Source organism: Castor canadensis, chromosome 4 (assembly GCF_047511655.1).
Source record: "Castor canadensis chromosome 4, mCasCan1.hap1v2, whole genome shotgun sequence".
NCBI classification, from domain to species: Eukaryota; Metazoa; Chordata; class Mammalia; order Rodentia; family Castoridae; genus Castor; species Castor canadensis.
The window spans coordinates 138,298,723-138,318,382 of NC_133389.1; the positions used below are offsets into that span (position 1 = coordinate 138,298,723).

Consider the following 19,660-nt stretch of genomic DNA (forward strand, 5'->3'; position numbering starts at 1 on the left):
TTATCTTTATCTTGGTGTTTTAAAAAAATAATTTTTGGTGGGACTGGGGTTTGAATTCCAGGCTTCTTGCTTGCAAAGTCTCTCTCACTTTTTAATAAGGTTATTTGAACATTTTCTCAGTTATGGTTTCGCACTGGCTTTGCCTTCTACTTTTTTTTCACCCAGAAAATAAATGTTGTTCATTTGAGATCATGCAGCATAGTAGTGTGGACATGCTTAGATTCAGGCCTACACTCCTGTCTGGCTGGTTGAATATTGTCAAGTTATATAATTTCTCTAAGCATTAGTTTCCTTGTCTGTACAAATTGTGAATAATAATCTCTCTCCTAGGACCACCATAAAGATTTAAAAAGAAATGCCATGTCAAATGCTTTAGTACATTACCTGGCTTATAGTAAGAGCTGATCTTGCTATTAAAATCAGCAACATTCACACTTACCATATTGCAAGACTTAACAGGTGGAAGAAGTATTAACCATCTGTAGACTTAAACACCAAAGTGTCCACTGAAATAAATTGTTTTCAATGTGAAAGTTTTTAAGTTGTCAGAAACACCCAGTTTAGTATGTACCTATTCAGAAATTTTAAGAACAGTGTTGTTTTTCAGCTGGATGTTCTGGGAAACCAAATAAAGCAGATAGTTGTACAGTATGGTAATCAAAAAAGGATGTACTTATAAATAGCCTGAAATAATTTCCCAGATGCAACTTGAACAAAGGAAATACATGGCTGACTTGAGGTTAAAGTGGATTCCTTGTATGATTCACTAGACGCTGGAAACTCCAGTCTCTCATTTTCCCATTCCCTCTTGGCTAGAAAAATTTACATTGGAGTAGTATTACACTCTGATACTCAGTGTGTAATCTTGGGGCAATTCCTAGATTTTAAAAATAGGTACAAAATTTTTGATGGGATTATTTAATGAAAAAATCTTGGAAATTTGTCCTTGTGGCTGAAAATAGATATTTTTGGTTCCTATATTTGGTGACCAACACAGTAGTGACTTTTTATAGCTTTGTAACATTGACTGCAAGAATTCTTCGATTACTGAAGGATGGTGTCTTCAAGTGTTCCTTGCTATCGTTTATGTAAAACAAGGGGGAAGTCTTTAAACTCATCCTTACCTCTGTTCTAGGTGTAGTACTGCTCATGATTAAAGTTAACTTAATAGGTCAGTTATTTAATTGTTACATTGAAAGAGCAAATCTTTTGAATCTCTTATGGTTGGAAAACACATTTAAAGTGTCATGTTTGAAGATGTTCACTTGAATTACACCCCAGTACTACATGTATTCTGAGGGTGGTTGCATATATTGCTCTTCACAGAGCATTAAATTTGGGCCTTGCCTCTCTCTGAAATTATAACTGTTATTTATAATTTAAAAAATTTTTATTGCTGGATATAAAATATATGTATAGAAAATGTATGTATTTCTTTGCTATTGCTTAAAATAATTTAGGAAAGACCTAGCAACTCTAGGATAATAAGAAGAGATATTTCAGATTGGAGTTTTTAACTTGCAGATCAAAACTCATTAATTTTTATGTATAGCAGATCACAACTGATTTTCTTTAAGAAATGAAATGCAATAAAGTAGACAGTGTTAGAATATTATGTATAATAGTAATATTGTTTTGTGGAATTTTGTGTCAGTTATATATCTATTTCACACATACACGGTGTGTGTTAAATTGTGATATAAACTGTAACATTGCTGTGGGTTGTGGTTAAAACAATAAGTTCTCAGTCCATTGACTTAGTTGGTCTTTGATTCTTGGTGACTGGTCCAGGTACTTCAATGTCCCTGTTTCCAGATCTGAGGAGGTGATGCTGGATATGCTAACCTTTTCAGAGTACGATGATAATCAAGTGCTTGAGTGAATGACCACTCGCAGAAACTAGTAGATTATCTTATGATTTTAGTAATACCAGAATCATCTCATGTTTTGTTTTGTGTTATTGTTTGTTTTTGGGTTTGTGTATTTTTCCAATCTTTTTATTTTAGAAAATATTGATGCTGATGGACAGGGATTTTGTCAAGGAGGATTCAGCATTGATTTTACTAAAGTAAGTTCTTATTTAAGACTGAATGAGATTCATTTGCATCTAAGTTACGACTCAGCTATGGTTAAAAATAAACTGGTCACTCGTTCAGCTTCTTTGTAACTATTACCTGGTAATGAAAATAGTTAATAAAGCATCCCATTCATATCATATTTCATATTTGAAATAGGGAGGCATCACAGTGAGAATGGATGAAAGTAGAGAATCTACTCAGTAAATGATTGGTAACTATTATGATTTAATTTTAATAAATTTCCATTTATGTGAATTTATAGAATATTAAAATTTATTTTCAACTAAAACTGATTTGTCACAAAAGCTGTCAATAGGAGCTTTGTTATACAGTTAGAGTTAAATTATATGATAAACATGGATGTTTGCTATTTATTTTGTGCCTGTAGGTACCAAGTGAAACTGTGACAATTTAATAATTAGAAAATTTTATGTGTAGGACTATATGCATTTTTAGCTAAATGAGCTCATTCTTAGCTAATTTAGCTCTTCAGAATCGATAGTTTTCAACCTGTTTTTCTAAAATGAAATTTTCATTTATATTTTCTAAAATAATTTTTCTTAAGTACACTTTTATTTTGCTTATTTGTTATTTCTTTGCTTATTTTTTTGGTGGGCATCTGAACCTTTTTAATATCAAATTGAGAATAATTTGAAGTTGCAAAAATATATCAACTGATTGAAAGTGGAGCTTTCTAAGCAAGGTGTGGTGTGAACTTCTGTAATCCTAGCACTTGGTAGAGTAAGGCAAGAGAATCTCAAGTTCCCGGCAATCCTGAGTTACAACAGCAAGACCCTGTCTCTAAAAAGGCAAAAACTATAAACTCACACACAAAAGCAAAGCGTAGGTAAACAAATGGTAACAAAAAACCATGGGGCCTCCTTCGAAAGCTTACTATAGCCTTCTTGAAAAATGTGAGCAATAAAGAGTGCCTCAAATTTATGAAAGCAACAGAAACTAAAATTGTGATGCTAAAGAACTAATGAAGCATTTTCTTTAAAAATTTTGATTTTATCTTTATTTTTAGTTTACCTTCTGCTCTAGATACTGATAATTATCACTAGGTAATCGATTTCACTAGGTAATTTATTTTAATGCGCTCAGCTTTATATTACCTATAATTCAAAATTTAAGGACGTCAAATGAAGAGAAATAAAGTATGTTAATAAATATTCAGAGTTTACATGCTATATTATCAAACAGATGTTATTTTTTTAAAAAAGTCTTCATATTCTCTGTACTTATACCTGTAAAATTATTTCCCCAGAAGCATTCTTATAATGTGTAAGTCATTGCGAAATTAACCATTCACTTCCTTAAACCCATTTCTGAAAAGAGGAAATTATCTTAAGGCAGACAGTCTGGAAGAATCTTTTATAGAACCAGGGCAGGAGATTACTGAAAGCTTGAAAAGGGTGTATGTATGTACATTTGGAGGGGAAAAATATTCTCTTTCCACCAGTGAGGAGAAATTCCCATCACACTGTGCACAAACATAAAATTCTTTGAATTCAATATCAGAAGTTTGTTACAGATGTAAGAAATGCTGGTCAACTATATACTTCATAGAAATTCATTCTCTAACTTCCCACCTGTTTAGATCTATGAGACACTAAAAGTAGTTTTCCTTTAGCAGAAAATTTTCCAGTGCTTATGAGAAAATTTGCCTTAAGTAATCACAGAACTAATATATAAAATTAAGGAGTAACTTTTTTCTGGTTGTAATCTAATAATATTTGTATTAGTACTTCATTCAAAATGTACAAAATAGCCAAGATCTACTGAAAAAATGTTTTCATATGCTAAATGAATGTATTATAACTTTACTTTTTAATTTTATTTTAGGAAAGGTACAGTGGAAACTATTGAAATTGAGTTAGATGAGTTTGAGATTTATGGTTTTAATATTTATATACTAGATATAAATGCACATAAATATCCTGTATGCTTATTGCATTGATTTGTTTCTAAAGTTACTTGTTTTGAAATATATCCTTTTGTTCTTTGATTCAATCTAGGCTGACAGAGTACTTCTTGGTGGTCCTGGTAGCTTTTACTGGCAAGGTAAGTTAGTATTTATTAACCTACCCAGTAGGGTCTAAATGGTTTTGGTTCTGGATACTCATGTACTTATGAAAATTTTCAAATTAATTTAAAGAAAAGAATGTAAAATGTATTTAGTATAGGTACTCTGTCACACATTTTAGTAAAAGGCAAAAGATTTATGCGATTTGAAGAGAAACCAAAGTGTCATACAACATTTTTAAAAAGACTGTAACATACACTTAATGTTATATATGTTAAATAGGTAAATTATAAAGTATAAGCATAAAATTATATTCAGCAATATTTTTACTCTACATGGCATGTACTTTGTTCCTGCACTCCTGAGTCCATGGTGCAAGCATCGCACAGTGAGTGTGAGAAGCTAACCTGAAGGCAGTTGTGGTATTGTGAAAGCTCAGGATTTTAAAACTATTTTGAATTTGTTTATTGGAATTCCTAAGTGGTTATTTTCTCATTAATCACTGACATCAAGAATAATCTCTTAAATGTTGGGGACTTTTTAAATATAGAAGATCTTATTAAGATTTTAAAAATATAATTAAACTGGCATTGATGTAAAACTTCAGTTGATTGATTTAGTCATTGTGGGAAGCCTAAATTAAGTTACCGTTTGAATAAATGTATACAAGATCATTATTGTTGGCAGTTTGAAAACAGGTAACTAAATCAGTTTATTTGCGTTCTTTATGTTTCATTTATCCTTAGAGATACATAGTTATGTATTTAGTTAATATATTGATGTGTTTAATTTCTGCCAGAAAGTGCTGCTACAAGGTCAGAACTCTTATTAGCAGTTTAACATTTTAAACATTGCCAGTATTTGGAAGACTTGGAAAGTGATTTGAAAGTACTTTTTAATTCTGAATTTTACATTTGCATTCTATGCTATCTATGTTTTCCTCACTTTTTTTTTGTGAGAAACCACCTGCTTTGCATATCCTTTATAGAAAGAGGAACAAAAGGGAGACATTTGCTGAAGGAAAATAGGATGGAAGGAATGAGAAATAGGAGTAAATGAAAAGTTGAAAGGGAAGACAAAAGAGGAGATGAAAACAGGGAAAAAATCAGGCATCAAACAGGGATCAGCTTGTGAGACATACTAAAACTTAAAATTGAATTGAATTCCATATGTTACTTATCTATTAGGCCATAAAATTGATTCTGAAAGATTGCAATTGAGTTTTACTAATTTAAAACAAAAGTAGTACTTCTAAAGTACTCAGGAGAAAATGGTGGTTATTAATTCTCTCTTATTGGTATAGAAATACTGATTTATTGCCTGGGGATGTGTTGCTAAGTGGGGAAGCACATAGTATGCCTCATATGCAAGAGGCTGTTCAGTCCCCAGCACCATCAAAAAAAAAAAAAGGAATAAAATCAAACCAACAGACATGGACACGTTTATTCTTTATTACTACATAGGGCATTCAGTAGAGGAGAGGGAAGTATCTGATAAGTGTGCCTAGGAAGTTAGACTTTGTGATTCTCTGTTAGGAATGGTGATTTTGTTTTATTTTCTTTTTTTCTGGTAATACAGGGTCTTGCTATGTATCCTAGGCTAGCCTCAAACTGGATATCCTCCTTCCTCAGTCTCCTCAGTGTTGTAATTGCAGGCATGTGCCACCATGCTGACTAGGACTGCTTTTTAACTGTATTTTTAAGACAGCAAACGTGAACTCACCTTTCAAGTTGCTTCATAAAGCAGTTAAACCAGTTCTGACTATAAAGTTAATTGCTTCAGTAACTTTTTCAAGTTATAATGAATATGGTTGGGAAATAGATGTTGATTTCATTATTCTACCTATTTAACATTGATTTTTTAGTAAATTAAGTCAAATCCTTTGTTTTAAAAATTTTATTAGCAGACACTTTTATTTTAAGTACTGTCCTGAATAGAAATAATTGTAAGTTAAAAAATAAGATCAATTTCAAATTTAGCATTATCAAGGAGAGTTATTTAAGACTAACAGAAATATCAGCATCTAGTCAGGCATGGCGGCACACTCCTACAATCCAGCACACAGGAGGCCTAGATAGGAGGATCGCAAGTTCAAGACTCCCTAGGCTACATAGTGAGACCCTATCTCACAAACAAAACCAACAAAAAACAGGAATGCTACTATCCAATACTGTTTTCGTTCCCTCATAAGGATATCCGTATCATAAAGTTCCCAATTAGAAGTTTTTTATGTTTTATATTTGTGTATTTATTTTTTTAAAGGTCAGCTCATTTCAGATCAAGTGGCAGAAATCGTATCTAAATATGACCCCAACGTTTACAGCATCAAGTATAATAACCAGTTAGCAACTCGGACAGCACAAGCAATTTTTGATGACAGTTATTTGGGTAAGTAAAACTCATTTTTTTGGAGTTGTGATATAGTTGTTCTATTATTTACATGTAGTATTTCAAGTAGAAAAATACTTTGTGTGAAATATATAGGGCACATACAATTTTGTAAATTGTTACTGAGAACTTTGTTACATTTCAGTAGTTGAAATTGAAGAAGGATGTAGTGGCAATAACTAAACATTAAAATGTGCGTTGTTCTAAGTGTTTTATTTGTATTTACTCATTTAATCCTCACAAGTCTGTGAAAGTGCACTATTATTATTATTCCCATTTTGTGGATCATATCACCGAAGCACAGAGAAGCAACATCGCTTGCCTATAGTCACACACTTATAACTTGCTCTTCTGAGCATCCAGTGTAGGCACTGTAACTATTGAACGTTAAGACCTTGTTAAATTACTGTGAGGATTTATTAATGTTTACTCTCTCTAAATTTCTTTGTCATTTATGAGAACAAGTCACACACAAGAGAAGTACTACTTGCTGACTGAAAGCATCTGTTATTTGTTCTTCCTTTCTGATGAGTTCCAAATTTAGCCTATTTTTAACAGATTCCTTTGTGAAGTGAATAAAATGGTCTTATTTTTCTAGTAGAGCTACTCTGAGTATGTAACTGACTTACTGCCTTTAAGATTCATTCATGACGTACATGTGAGTCGGTTGCCGTAGAGGAGAAAATACATTGAAGGAAAGCTCATCAGTAAGGACTCTGCCTTCATGGTTCTCTCTCCTTTGGTTCTCACCTAGGTTACTCAGTGGCTGTTGGAGACTTCAATGGTGATGGCGTAGATGGTATGAAGCACTTGTACTATATTTAGCCCTTTTTTTAAAAAAAAAGTTTAAATTAAGCATTTGAAACACATGACATTGGAAATACTCATTTCAATGTGAAAGCGTTGTACTAGAATGTTAACAGGAGAAGTGAGGAGGAATTAGATCGTGGCAGAGTCCAGGCTGGGTCTCTGTTGCGTCTCCTCTGTGAACTGGGGATAGCTGTTGTGGGAGTTGGGTTCTTTCCTTTCTCTCCCTCCCCAGCCTCCACACTGTCAGTGATTTCTTCAGCTCCTTCTTCCTTGCTCACAGCAAATTCTGTTCTCTAGGAAAGGATTAGTTCCTTCTAGGTTTGATTTGTAACCTTTGGACACAGTCTGTAAGATTGTTAGCCCCGTCCTGTTTGTTACCCTTCAGAGCTTGGTTTAGCAAGCTTAGATTTTTTTTTTTCTTAGTTCTTAAGTTACTTCATTTTATTGATTCTTGTTTAACAAGATTATAAATGATTTGAAGATTCATTTCCATATATTTGAGTCCTTCAGGATGTTTCAGTATTTTCTAAATTTTGATTTTATAATTAAAATGCTGGAGTTGTTTATATGGAGTATCAATTTTTAAAAATCTCTTATTTATTTTCTACTGAAATAGCAAAACTTAAAGATCTGTAGCATAGCCACTTATGCCTGCGATTTCCAATGTTGCTCTTTAAAACTCGTAATCAAGTTTTTGTTTTCTCTTCTCAGACTTTGTTTCAGGAGTTCCAAGAGCAGCAAGGACTTTGGGAATGGTAGGAGAGATGAAAGATGTTTTTAAAAATATGTGTTACCTTCTATTTTACTATACCTCATTTACTCTTATTTTTCCTATATAGGTTTATATTTATGATGGGAAAAACATGTCCTCCTTACATAATTTTACTGGTGAGCAGGTATGCTTTTAAAATGTTAACCCCTCCATTATAAAAACAGAATATATGCATAGGAGAAAATTTGGAAAGTAAAGTGTAAAAGTCACCTATAATCCCATCTCATGTGTGTAAAATTAGTCCAATCTATTTTAAATTTTATGTCTTGCTTTTTCAGTCAACTTTGTGTCATCAGCATTTCCTAATATCTTAAAACTTTTCTTGGCAGTATTAAAATAATTTAATGATTCAGTAATAGTTGTTATTTTATATATATATATATATCTATACACACACATAGATGCTTTAAATATTTTAACTTTGTTTTAACCAAAGTAGTTTGTTTAACCAAAAGTCTTTTGTCATTGCATAAATGACTTGTGTTTGTTTGCTTTTTTGGTTTTTTTAGGAAATAAAAAATGAAATTGCACCCACACAAAACCATAAAACTTCCTTTTTCTTTGCTTATGTCATTAAATTTCCCTTAAGGAATGATTTATGCCTTTTAATTTTATTAGATGCGAAACAAAGCTTGTCCCAGATGTGTGTATTATAGATGATATAGCAAATTTGAGTTTTACTACAAGAAATAAAATATTCTTCAGTTAAAAAGTAGTTCTTTTCAGTACTGGATGTTCTCTGCAAGTATAGGCATTTTATAACATTCTGGATTGTATGTATAATGCATTGATAATGATAAAGGGAAGATTAAACAGTAAGTAGAGGAAAAAACCTTCTTATACTTTGCAGATCTAGGACTAAAGCCCACTTGTTCAGTAGAGATTACTGGCTTTGGAAAAGGATTGACATGATAAGGAATGAAATTCATGACCCCTAGAAACCTCTTCCCTTTAGTGTGGCAGGCATGGTAGGCACACTGCACAAAGTGGCATGCAGTCGACAGGCGGTTAGGGTTGTTGTAGGGGTGGTTATCCCTTCCCGCTGCTCTTTAGGTCAAGCAGCATGTCCTTTCTAATGTCCATGTGGGTCTCTGAATCCCTCTGTGTGCTGTCCAGGATGCTTGCTGTATTCCTCCTTAGCTGTTAGGGGTGGCAGGCAGGAAACTTGGACTTTGATGAGTACTGTCCTGGGCTGTCCATGCTTTGTCTGCTATTGTGTTGAACAGAGTGTTCACTTCTGTAAATCTGGCTCCTCACTTATAGAAAACAGGGATGCTGGCAGTTTCCTTATGGCATTAGTGTAAATGAAGATAATTTAGTCGTAGTGCACAGGACAAAACTTGTCTCAGTAAATGCCAACCTTTATACTTTCTAGGTAAACACCTGGAAAGAAACTCTTCTTTTACATTCCAGCCAGCACATCATGATGGTACCCCAAACGCAGCATGCTGTATTACATAAGCTCTTACTTGTCATTGAATGTAAAACGTGCCTTTCACTTTTTCATTTATACTGTACCAATCCTGATTAGATAATGGAGGAACTCCCTTTATCTTTGACATTTCAGCGAATCAAATTTTGCAAACATTGCTATCCAAACATTGCTGTCTTTCCTTTTTTTTTTGGTGATTCAGTCTTCACTATAGCCATCTTCAATCTGCCTTCTTCCTTTTTTTCTATTGCTTGTGGGGCTTTCTTTAGAACTTTGCCTTTTACATCTATTTCCAGCGAGGCTGTTCTGACTGTGATGGTGAGAGGACTTCTTTTCCCCATGTGTCATGAGCCCGTAATAAACTCAAATGCATTTGCACTTCCAAAGCAGAACCATCTGGAAAGTTATTGACTGAAATGTGAGACAACAAGGACTCCTTTCCATATCTTTCCAAACAGTAGTTTCTTTAGTAGTTTCACTTAGGGAGAGCCAATTACTATCTATTACTATTTGTTTTTTTCCTTTTGTGGTACTGGGGATTGAACTCAAAGACCTCACACGTGCTAGGCAAATGCTCTACCACTTGAATTATGGCCCTAGTTCTTTTGCTTTTAGTTTGTTTTCAGCAAAAGTTTCCCGCTGACTTTCCCCTGGCTATCCTCCAATCACAATCCTTCTTTCTCTGCCTCCAGAATTCCTGGAGACTTGTGCCACCACACCTGGCTTGTTTTTGAGATAGGTTTCACTATCAAGCTGGCCTTGAACTGGGACCCTCCTGTCTCTGTCTTCCAAGTATCTGTTTTTATTAGTAATAATAATAGTATCCCTATTATTAATAATTACCTATTACTAAAAAATCTGTTTTCCTCACTGCAAAGGCATCCATGGGTTCAATTCAAATCATCTTGGGTTCAAGCAAAATGCCTGTTTATGACTTTTATCTTTCTGTTAATGTGTCTAATAAACACACTCTTTTTAGGAATGATGGGGAATAGGCCAGGCTTGAAAAGGAAAATTGACACTAGTTGGACTTAACTGGCACATGTCGAAGACATTGGAATGGTGTTCATGGAATATGTTTTGCCCATAAATCTCAGAGAATAAATAAGCCTCACTGCCTGATTATCATTGTGTTGATAGAACATATAAAAGACAAGATACTCTGACTGAAACCCTATATGCAAAGAAAAAATATTCCATTCTATGTGATACATATACCACAAATGTTGATTGTCTAATCCACTAGGATGATATATAAACATTTTATTTTCATCTCTTATTCAGATGGCTGCATATTTTGGATTTTCTGTAGCCACCACTGACATTAATGGGGATGAGTAAGTTGAAAAAAATGTTTCCAGAAACTGTTTCCCTCCTGTGTTTACAAATGCTTTACTAAAACTAAACATATTCCCCATTTCTTTGTCCCTTTCTGCTAGTAGCCTTTCTTTTTAGGGAAGCAATTTGGAGCAACCTTAATCATGAATATTACTTTGTGTTGGTCATGTTTTTTTTCAATAAATTTTATAGCATGAAAATTCTTTTAATGATTTTTCAAGGAATCAAGGGAAGGTTTGACTTTGAAGTCAAGGGTCATGGGTTGTTGTGTGGCAGGGTGACATGCTGCAGGTTTCCAAGGTCCAGTCTGGATTCTGGTACTGAACTAGAATTCAGGTTTGGTAACCAGCAGCATCTGTAGTTGCTTTAGTGACTGCAGTGATGGTGGTTTTGTATTTTGATGTACCTTTGAGAGGGATGAATAAAGAGGAAAGTAGAGTTTTAGTAAGAAAGTGCTTACTAGCAGATGGAATTTGATCTTGCTGTGGTGAGAAGATTTTGTTCTTTAGTTATGCAGACGTGTTTATTGGAGCACCTCTCTTCATGGACCGAGGCTCTGATGGCAAACTTCAAGAGGTGGGACAGGTGTCAGTGTCTCTGCAAAGAGCTTCAGGAGACTTCCAGACTACAAAGCTGAATGGGTTTGAGGTCTTTGCACGGTTTGGCAGTGCCATAGCTCCTTTGGGAGACCTGGACCAGGATGGCTTCAATGGTAAGGTCAATGTTAAGCAACTGTGCATTCCTTATTTTCTGTGTTCACAAGGAAAAAAGTCCTAAAATCCTATCTCTAGATTTTGCATAGCTCACATAGGCAAATTGCCTTTCTGGAAGGATGGAATAGGTATTGCTGAGTGACATGTCAAATTTAAAGATAGACTACTTTTTTTCCCCTTAAAAATAAGCAAAAATTTCAGAAATTACTCTCTTGTAAATTATTATTCAAGCAGCCTCAAGCCAGAGTGTCAAGTTTTTGAAAGGATTCTTCTTCCTGCCAGTGGAGCCCAGTGCTAGCTGGTGATTTTCTGTGTCCTGCTGAGCAGCAGTGCCCTCTGCTGTCCATTTGGCTACAAGTGAATAAATGCTCCCAGGCACCTGTTCAAGGCAAAGCTGACTGATGCACTCTTCATGAGTAGGATACGCCACTAAAATACATATATACATCTATATGCATACATATAGATGTATATTTTTTGGTGGGTCCTGGAGTTTGAATTCAAGATCTCACACTTGCAAAGCAGGCACTCTACCACTTGAGCCACACCTCCAGTCCATTTTGCTCTGGTTTTTTTTGGAGATGGAGTCTCGCCAGCTATTTGCTTAGGCAAACAGTGCTTCAAACAGTGATCTTCCCTATCTCAGCCTTCACATAGCTAGAATTACAGGGGTGAGCTACTAGCACCTGGCTGCCACTAATATTTTTAAGCCATAACTTTGATTGCATCTGTGAAGGACATTCTGCGTGAGCTTGTAAGTCTCTTCATGGGAATATGTAAAAGGTATAAGCCCATTGTTTCATTTATTTATTTTATTTATTTTTATTTTTTAATTTTTATTTTATTCATATGCCCATTGTTTTATAATAGTCCCCTTTCATTATTTTTAGGTATCTTTGAAAAGCAAAGTTAGAGTTTATTATAGGACTATAAAGACTCTTTAGAAGCAAAAAGAAAAAAAAATTTGTAACAAAATATATGTTACAAATTAGATATATGAAATACAGACTACAAGATATACTAATAACAAAAATGACCTAGAAAATAAAGGGCCATATTTGAAGTACTACCTGGCATAAAATTAATGAGTTCTTTACAATAGATCTGGATCTCTGTCTTCCTAGCTTTCTGAGAAAGCCAGACATATTTGCTGTCACTTTGTCCTGAAGGAATTGTCTTGAAGGTATTCCACTTACTTTAAAGACGTTTCCTTGATACTGTGATCCAGTCAGTTATCTCATACTGCTTTTCATATTTTTATTATAATGCGTAGTCTGTCAATACAACAAATACAAACAGCTAAAAATTTTGAAGTTTTACAAAGATTTTCCAAGAGGTTTTACTTTTAGAGATAGATACTACAGAGGGTGTTGAAGCTCTGCCAAGATTTTTCCTTGTGTCTTGTTATCCCAAATAGTAAGTAGGCTGTAATTATAATGTCTGTGAAAAATTACCTGAGGTGTATTATATAAGCATATATATATATATATATATGCCATTAGTTATAATATGGTTCTGTTTTTGTTTATACCTGATGAATTCAGTTCTATTGCTCCTATATTCCTTCCTTTCTACCTATCCCACCAGAAAACTGTATCACCAAGAGGGATATTGAAAGCCATACAAGAAGTTACATTCCACAATTTTACCATCCCCAGGATAATTTTGTTTGGTTTTCATCAGTGTCCTTCCATAAAAGCAGAGAGGAAATTAAAAAAAAAAAAAAACCAGAAAAGAGCAACTAAAATGATCAAAGGAAGAAGTTGATTACATGAAAATATAGGACTTTCTAGACATGTCAGCCAAGAGAGAAAATAATTAGCATGTATAAAGTATTTGAGAGTTTAGAAAAATTAAAGATAATTTATATCAAATAATATCAGTATTAGCGTCATCCTTTGTTGGGAAATTATATTTTAGTAAATATTTTCTTAGTGCTATATCAATTTAGAAATTATGCTTATCTTTTAAAGCTTAAAAAAGGATAAAAGAGAGACACTTTACATAATGTAAATGCTTTATTACAGCTAGGGCCTCACAGTTGCTGGACAGTTCTGCCATTTGAACTACACTATACCCCCAGTCTCTAAATAATTGTTTTTTAAAAGAATAACACATTCTTAGTTGATGCCTATAAAAACCAAACACTCTTGTAGGTGCTGAAAAATGAGAGAATAAATCAGCGCCTACCCATGTCCTTAACTCAGCATTTCAATAGGGGCAACGTATATGTGAAAAAATAAACACTAAAATGTGAGAGTGACAGTTTTTAAGATCATCTTAGGCATAATGGTCTCAGGTAAGGGATGGGAGATGAAAGTATCTTTGGTATGTCAGTGGGTGATAGTATAGAGATATAAAATGGTGTGGGCACAATAAGGAAATTGAAGTAGTTTGCTCTGGCAGGTAAGAGAGGCCATTAGAGACAAGAGAGGCATGTCCTTGATCTCATGGAGCTTCTGTGTTTTGCAGAGAGCCATAGAGCAAGTAAATAAATAATGGAAAAATCCAGAAGTGATAATGAGTGGACTTTCTAAAAATATAAAAAGGTAATGTGATAGAAATATTTAAATTGAAAGTGTTGTAGAGTAGGGGTTGAGAGAGGGGCCACATTACTCGATAAGGGGGCCAACAAAGGCCTCTTTGTCAGGATATGTCTGATCTGTGGGTTGTACAAACAGAAGGAGCAAGACTTGCAAACTCTGGAGCAGAATCTGTTAGAAAGGAGGGAACAACAAGGGGAAGCCCTGTGATGAGAGACAACTCAGTGTGTTTAAGAAACAACACAGGCCAGGATTACTGGGAAGACGAATGATGCTAAAGAGTTGGGGTGTAGTATGAAGAGAGCAGGAATGAGATTTGCAAGGTAAGTAGAGAACAAGACAGGTAGGGCTTAGATATTATTTTAAATGTGTTGGGAAATAATTAAGAGGTTTTAAGAAGGTGAGGGATCTGAGACAGTAACATTGTCATTTGTCAGTTTTGAAGAGAGTGGGCCATAGGGGCAAGTCTGGAAGTGGGAGCCACCTAAGAGCTACTGAGTGACCCAGGGGAAGGACAGCAGAAACAGACAAAATATATTTGCAAGATATTTTAGAGTTAGGAAGGGTCATAGTAACCATTTGTGTTTGTGTTTTAAAAATAATTTAAAATGCTATATGTTTATATTTTTTTTCAGTATAAATTGAGCAAAATCAAGATGAAGTCATAGCTTTCAAATAAATTTCAGCATTAGGTTATCTTCCATTCAGAAAAAATAATAAAATGTGCATAAATAAATTTTATAGGTGGTGGCGAGGTTTGAACTCAGAGCTTTGGCTTTCTGCTGAGGTACTCTGCCACTTGAACCATGCCCTCAGCCCTTTTTGGTTTTATATTTCAGATAGGGTCTTGCATTTTGTGCCTGGGCCAGCCTTGACTGAGACCCTCCTACTTAACACCTCTTGTGTAGCTGGGATGACATGCCTGCCATCACACACAACTGTTGGTTGAGATAGGATCTTGCTAAATTTTGCTTAGGCTGGCCTCAGACCATGATCCTCCCAGTCTCCACCTCCCAAGTAGCTGAGAGTATAGGTGTGAACCACTGTGCTTTGTTGAATTATCTTGAGAATTTTAAGAGCTGGAATAAACTTTAAATGAAGTTTTTACATTTACCCCTCCCGTCATTTGCCTCCAGTTTTAAAGATGAAGCATTTTAGGTCCAGAAAGGTTATGGTCAAACCCAGACACATTATTACATATTACATGTGTCAGTTTTACATAGTCTTGCTTAAATCTCCTTGAATTAGATTGTTACTTTTGAATAAAGAACATTCTACCAAACTTTGAATCAGTATTTGTCATGATAAATGGGATCTATAAATAGCAAGATCTCCATATTAATAATTATAAGGACTAAGAATCTCTTCTCTCCATCCTAGCCCACTTTCTGGTCTTCCTTTTTCCCTAACTCATTCTTTCCCTTCTTCTCTGCCTCCTTTCTTCCCTACCCACTCTTTCTTTTTCCTCCACAGATATTGCAATTGCTGCTCCATATGGGGGTGAAGATAAAAAAGGAATCGTTTATATTTTTAATGGAAGAGCAACAGGCTTGAATGCAGTACCGTCTCAAGTCCTTGAAGGGCAATGGGCTGCCCAGAGCATGCCCCCAAGCTTTGGCTATTCAATGAAGGGAGCCACAGACATAGACAGAAATGGATATCCAGGTACTTTCTGACAAGTACATGTGGCTCTTTGATTTTTCAGTCCTTACAGCAAGAAGTATCAATTGCTGTGTGTGTGTGTGTTACTGGCATTTGAACTAAGGGCCCTGCCCTTGCTAGGCAGGTGCTCTACCACTTGACCCACACCCCCAGCCCAGTTACTGTTCTCTTAATTTATATTTTAAATCATTTCAATTCTACATTTCAAGTGTTGATCAAATCTCTAGTGTATTCAACAAATTGTTCTCATTGCTCATCACTGAAAGGGATAGAAAGAAGAGAAAGCTCTGTTTCATGGGAGTACAGTATGAAGCACATACTCAGGGTTTTTTTTTTTCTGTTATTTTGCAGTCTAACAAAATATCATAGAAAATCTTATAGAAGCTAAATGTTCTTTCCAAGTTTTTTAAAATTAGCCAACTTTTTTGTTTTTAATGAGCTAGCATTTTTATGCACTTGACTAATCACTGTGATTTTAAAAACATACAGTATTTCATTTAATTTTCCCAGTAAAGACTGAGAAATATAAGCTAAGTTGGATCATTTTATGGATGTGAAAAGAGACTGGGGAAGGTGACTTTCCTAGGGTTGCACGTTGAGTTGATCCATTTGAGCAAAGAAGACCATTTTTAGGCTTTTGCACACTTAGAGTATTTTAATGGGTTTGGAATCTAAATGGATCTTTTCTTTACATGAAATAAAGTTCAGAAAACTTAGATGATATTGCTGTTGAAATACTTAGAATGAGCTCAATGTACAATTATGGTGAAGTACCTCTAGAGATAAGTCATAAGCTTATTTTTATTTATAATTGACATTATTTCTGAGTTTCTTTCTGTTATAAAGACAATATGTCTATTATTGAGCTCGTAGAAAATACAGCAAAATATATCTATCCAATCTTTTTTCCTCCACATTCATAAGTATTTTTAACAAAACAAAATCATATTTACTGTTTTTAGTCACATACACTATCAGAAAAATTTCCTTAATTTATTATCTAAAACATGAATTTTTTTGTTTCCCATTCTAAGGAATAGCTATATCATATCTTATTTTACCTTATTTTTTGACATTTATATCTTTGTGCATACAGGTGTAAATATCTGTTGCATACCTCCATATATTTCCTTATGATAAGATTCTAAAATTGTTATGTCAAAGGTATCCAGTTTTAAGACTGTTCTAGAACACTGTCAAGTTACAGTTCTGTTCCCTCTGTGAAGTGGTTTTTGTCTACTTTTTAAAGCACCTATTAACAAGAAACAAGTGATTATTTTCCCATACTTCTGCCTGTTTTTAAATAATTTTGAGTATATAATCGGTGGACAATATTACTTTATTTCAGTTAACAGTTTTTGATTTTTAGTGAGTATTTTTGTTTATTTGTAGATCTGCTTTTGTAATTTCCTTTTTATGTTTTTTCTCCTTTTCTATTGAAATACATTTTTCTTTTCTTTCATTTATTCATTTTTAAACATATAGACTTCTTTAAATATTGAAGATAGTCACTCCTTAATGTCTATATTTTTCACCTTTGTATCGGTATAAAGAGGTTTTTAAATTCTTATATAACTCAATATACTGTCTTTATGTTTTCTCATATGCCTTTCTATTTAGAAAGGGGCTTCCTCATATTTAGTTTGGGTATATTGTGTGATGGAGCTCTGATTTCATTTTATTCCAAGTTATGAACCTGTTACACTAGTTATGTGTAAAAGGAGTACATTTTGTTCTTGCTGATTTGAATGGTATCTGCTATCACATTCAACATGTATGTATGTGCTTTTTAGGCTTTCTTTTGTTTTTGAATGAGAGAAGTGGAGAAAAAAGAAATTTTATAATGAAATTATAAACTCCACAGACAACTATCAACCTTTTTTCTTTGGGGATATGTATGTTTGGGGGGTATACACTTTCTTTTTGTTGCTCCTTTTATCAAATATTCATTTGAAAAGATTCCTCTTAGGAAAAAAAACAAAATGATTCTAATCCATGTGGATGAGTCTAGTTTATTATGAGTGTTTGTACTGATGAAAGCTTATTTACAGTTTTCAAATATTTTAACCATATACATGTATCTCTCAACTTCTTGGTTTTTAAGAATATATGTAAATGTTTTTAATTGCATTAAACATTTTATAAAATGAAATACAAATTTTTAAAGCCATCATTATTGGTATTAACATGTTTTTCCAACTTTCTCTTAAGACTTAATTGTAGGAGCTTTTGGTGTAGATCGAGCAGTCTTATACAGGTATGTTCCACATTCAATGATATAGAAACATTTGAAAGTGTTTTAGTTAAGTGCCAGTGTTTGAAATTCAGTTTAATTTTCTTGAAGTAATATTAAAATTTGTTTGTTTTTTTTCTTTTCATTCAAGATTTACTGTAGGCAAATAATATTTATATAAGGAGAACTTAGGCTTCTTTTACTTAGGAAAATATTTAGAATTTTCCTTCGTTGTCCTTTAAATTTTGTTCCAAAGCATTCCCCTGTATTTTTAATCTCTATGAAAACTTGAACTGGGATATAGTTTAGTGGTAGAGCACTTGCCTAGCATGCACAGCCCTGGGTTCCATCCCTAGCTCTGCAAAAAATAAATAGCTAGTATGAGTTTACATTTTCCTATAGGAGGCAGGACATGACTTGGTGTTTGTGCCTCTGTATTTTGTGCCCACAAGGGCAGTATGTATTGTACACCAAAGTGAATATTTTTATTAGAGAAACATGTAAAATTCATATAGCTCCATTTCCCAGCTGTGCACATATTCCCAGTCCTTGTTTGTAATTTCATCAGTTCCTCATGGTTTAGAATGTCAGCTGGGATTTTAGTAGATTAAGATGTTTATATATCTGTAGACTGAGTTTGCATATGGCAAGAAAACTGACACTGGTGCTGTGTAATAGAGTTTGTGGTAGGCCAATTTAATTATAACTATGGTAATGTGTACTTGAAGATTTCAGAGATTTATCATTTTAGGACAGCCTTACTGACCTGAGCCTACTGTATTTTTGTACAAAATTTAATCTTACGCATCTAAGCTTTAGAAAATTGTATTTACAGATTGAGTATCCCTTATCTGAAATGCTTGGAACTAGAAGTGTTTCATATTTTGGAGATTTTTGCATTTTGGGTTATTTGCGTAGACTTAACCAGTTGAGCATCCTTAATTCAAGAATCTAAAATCTGAAATAAGCCAAAATCAGATATTATTTTGTTGGTGCTAAAAAAGATTTGGATTGGCATTTTATAGCATTTCACATTTTGGATTTTCAGGTAAGAGATGCTCAAGTAATCCTTAAGTTTATTGTTTTAGTTTTTTAAAATGCCATTGGTGAAGTAATACATACATGAGAATAAATATTCAAATGATTAGAAAGGGTATATATTTTCTCATACCAATTACTGGTTTATTAGTATATCCTGCCAGAAATATTCTGTGTATTAAAACATCATGTGTGGCTACTGGGTACTGAGAGCAGTACTGTGGGCAGGGACCAGAGACTGGCTGTGCCACATGTAGAAAGGCTACAGCCTGAGAGCCAGCACCGGCTGCCTGGGTGAGTGTGCGAAGGCTACAGCTGTACAGCCTTCAAGATGAGAAAACCAAGGCTCAGAGAAATGAAAAAAACTGTGAAGGTGACACAGATCCAAGATTCTTGGGTCCGGGGCTGTGTTCGTGATTAGCTCCCTCACCATGCCATGACCCCTGCTGCTGCCCTATTGCTGTTGCTGGTCAGAGTGGAGCCCAGACAACCTGGTCATGCTTTCCTGAGTGCCAGTATAAGGTGGAGACTTCAGCCTCTTCTACAGCTTCAGCCAGGCATGGCTGGGGGTAGGAAAAGGGAGTTTCTTCACTTTCTTGTCTTCTCTAAACCATCACCTCCCTCCCT

The 19,660-nt window shown here is 34.3% G+C and overlaps 1 protein-coding gene across 3 annotated transcripts in view; it reads left to right on the forward strand.

Moving 5' to 3' along the window:
* The window catches only part of Itgav (integrin subunit alpha V), an 86,512-nt gene that overhangs the window by 37,773 nt on the left and 29,079 nt on the right, over window positions 1-19,660 (forward strand). For 2 of the 3 annotated variants that reach the window (XM_020164071.2, XM_074071239.1), the window contains exons 5-14: window positions 2,007-2,068; window positions 4,097-4,142; window positions 6,367-6,492; window positions 7,247-7,291; window positions 8,014-8,057; window positions 8,142-8,198; window positions 10,791-10,843; window positions 11,354-11,556; window positions 15,574-15,765; window positions 17,974-18,019. In XM_020164071.2, coding sequence (XP_020019660.2) covers window positions 2,007-2,068; window positions 4,097-4,142; window positions 6,367-6,492; window positions 7,247-7,291; window positions 8,014-8,057; window positions 8,142-8,198; window positions 10,791-10,843; window positions 11,354-11,556; window positions 15,574-15,765; window positions 17,974-18,019 — 874 coding nt within the window. The remainder of the gene's footprint in view (window positions 1-2,006; window positions 2,069-4,096; window positions 4,143-6,366; window positions 6,493-7,246; window positions 7,292-8,013; window positions 8,058-8,141; window positions 8,199-10,790; window positions 10,844-11,353; window positions 11,557-15,573; window positions 15,766-17,973; window positions 18,020-19,660) is intronic. The other variant, XM_074071240.1, reaches the window with a different exon arrangement.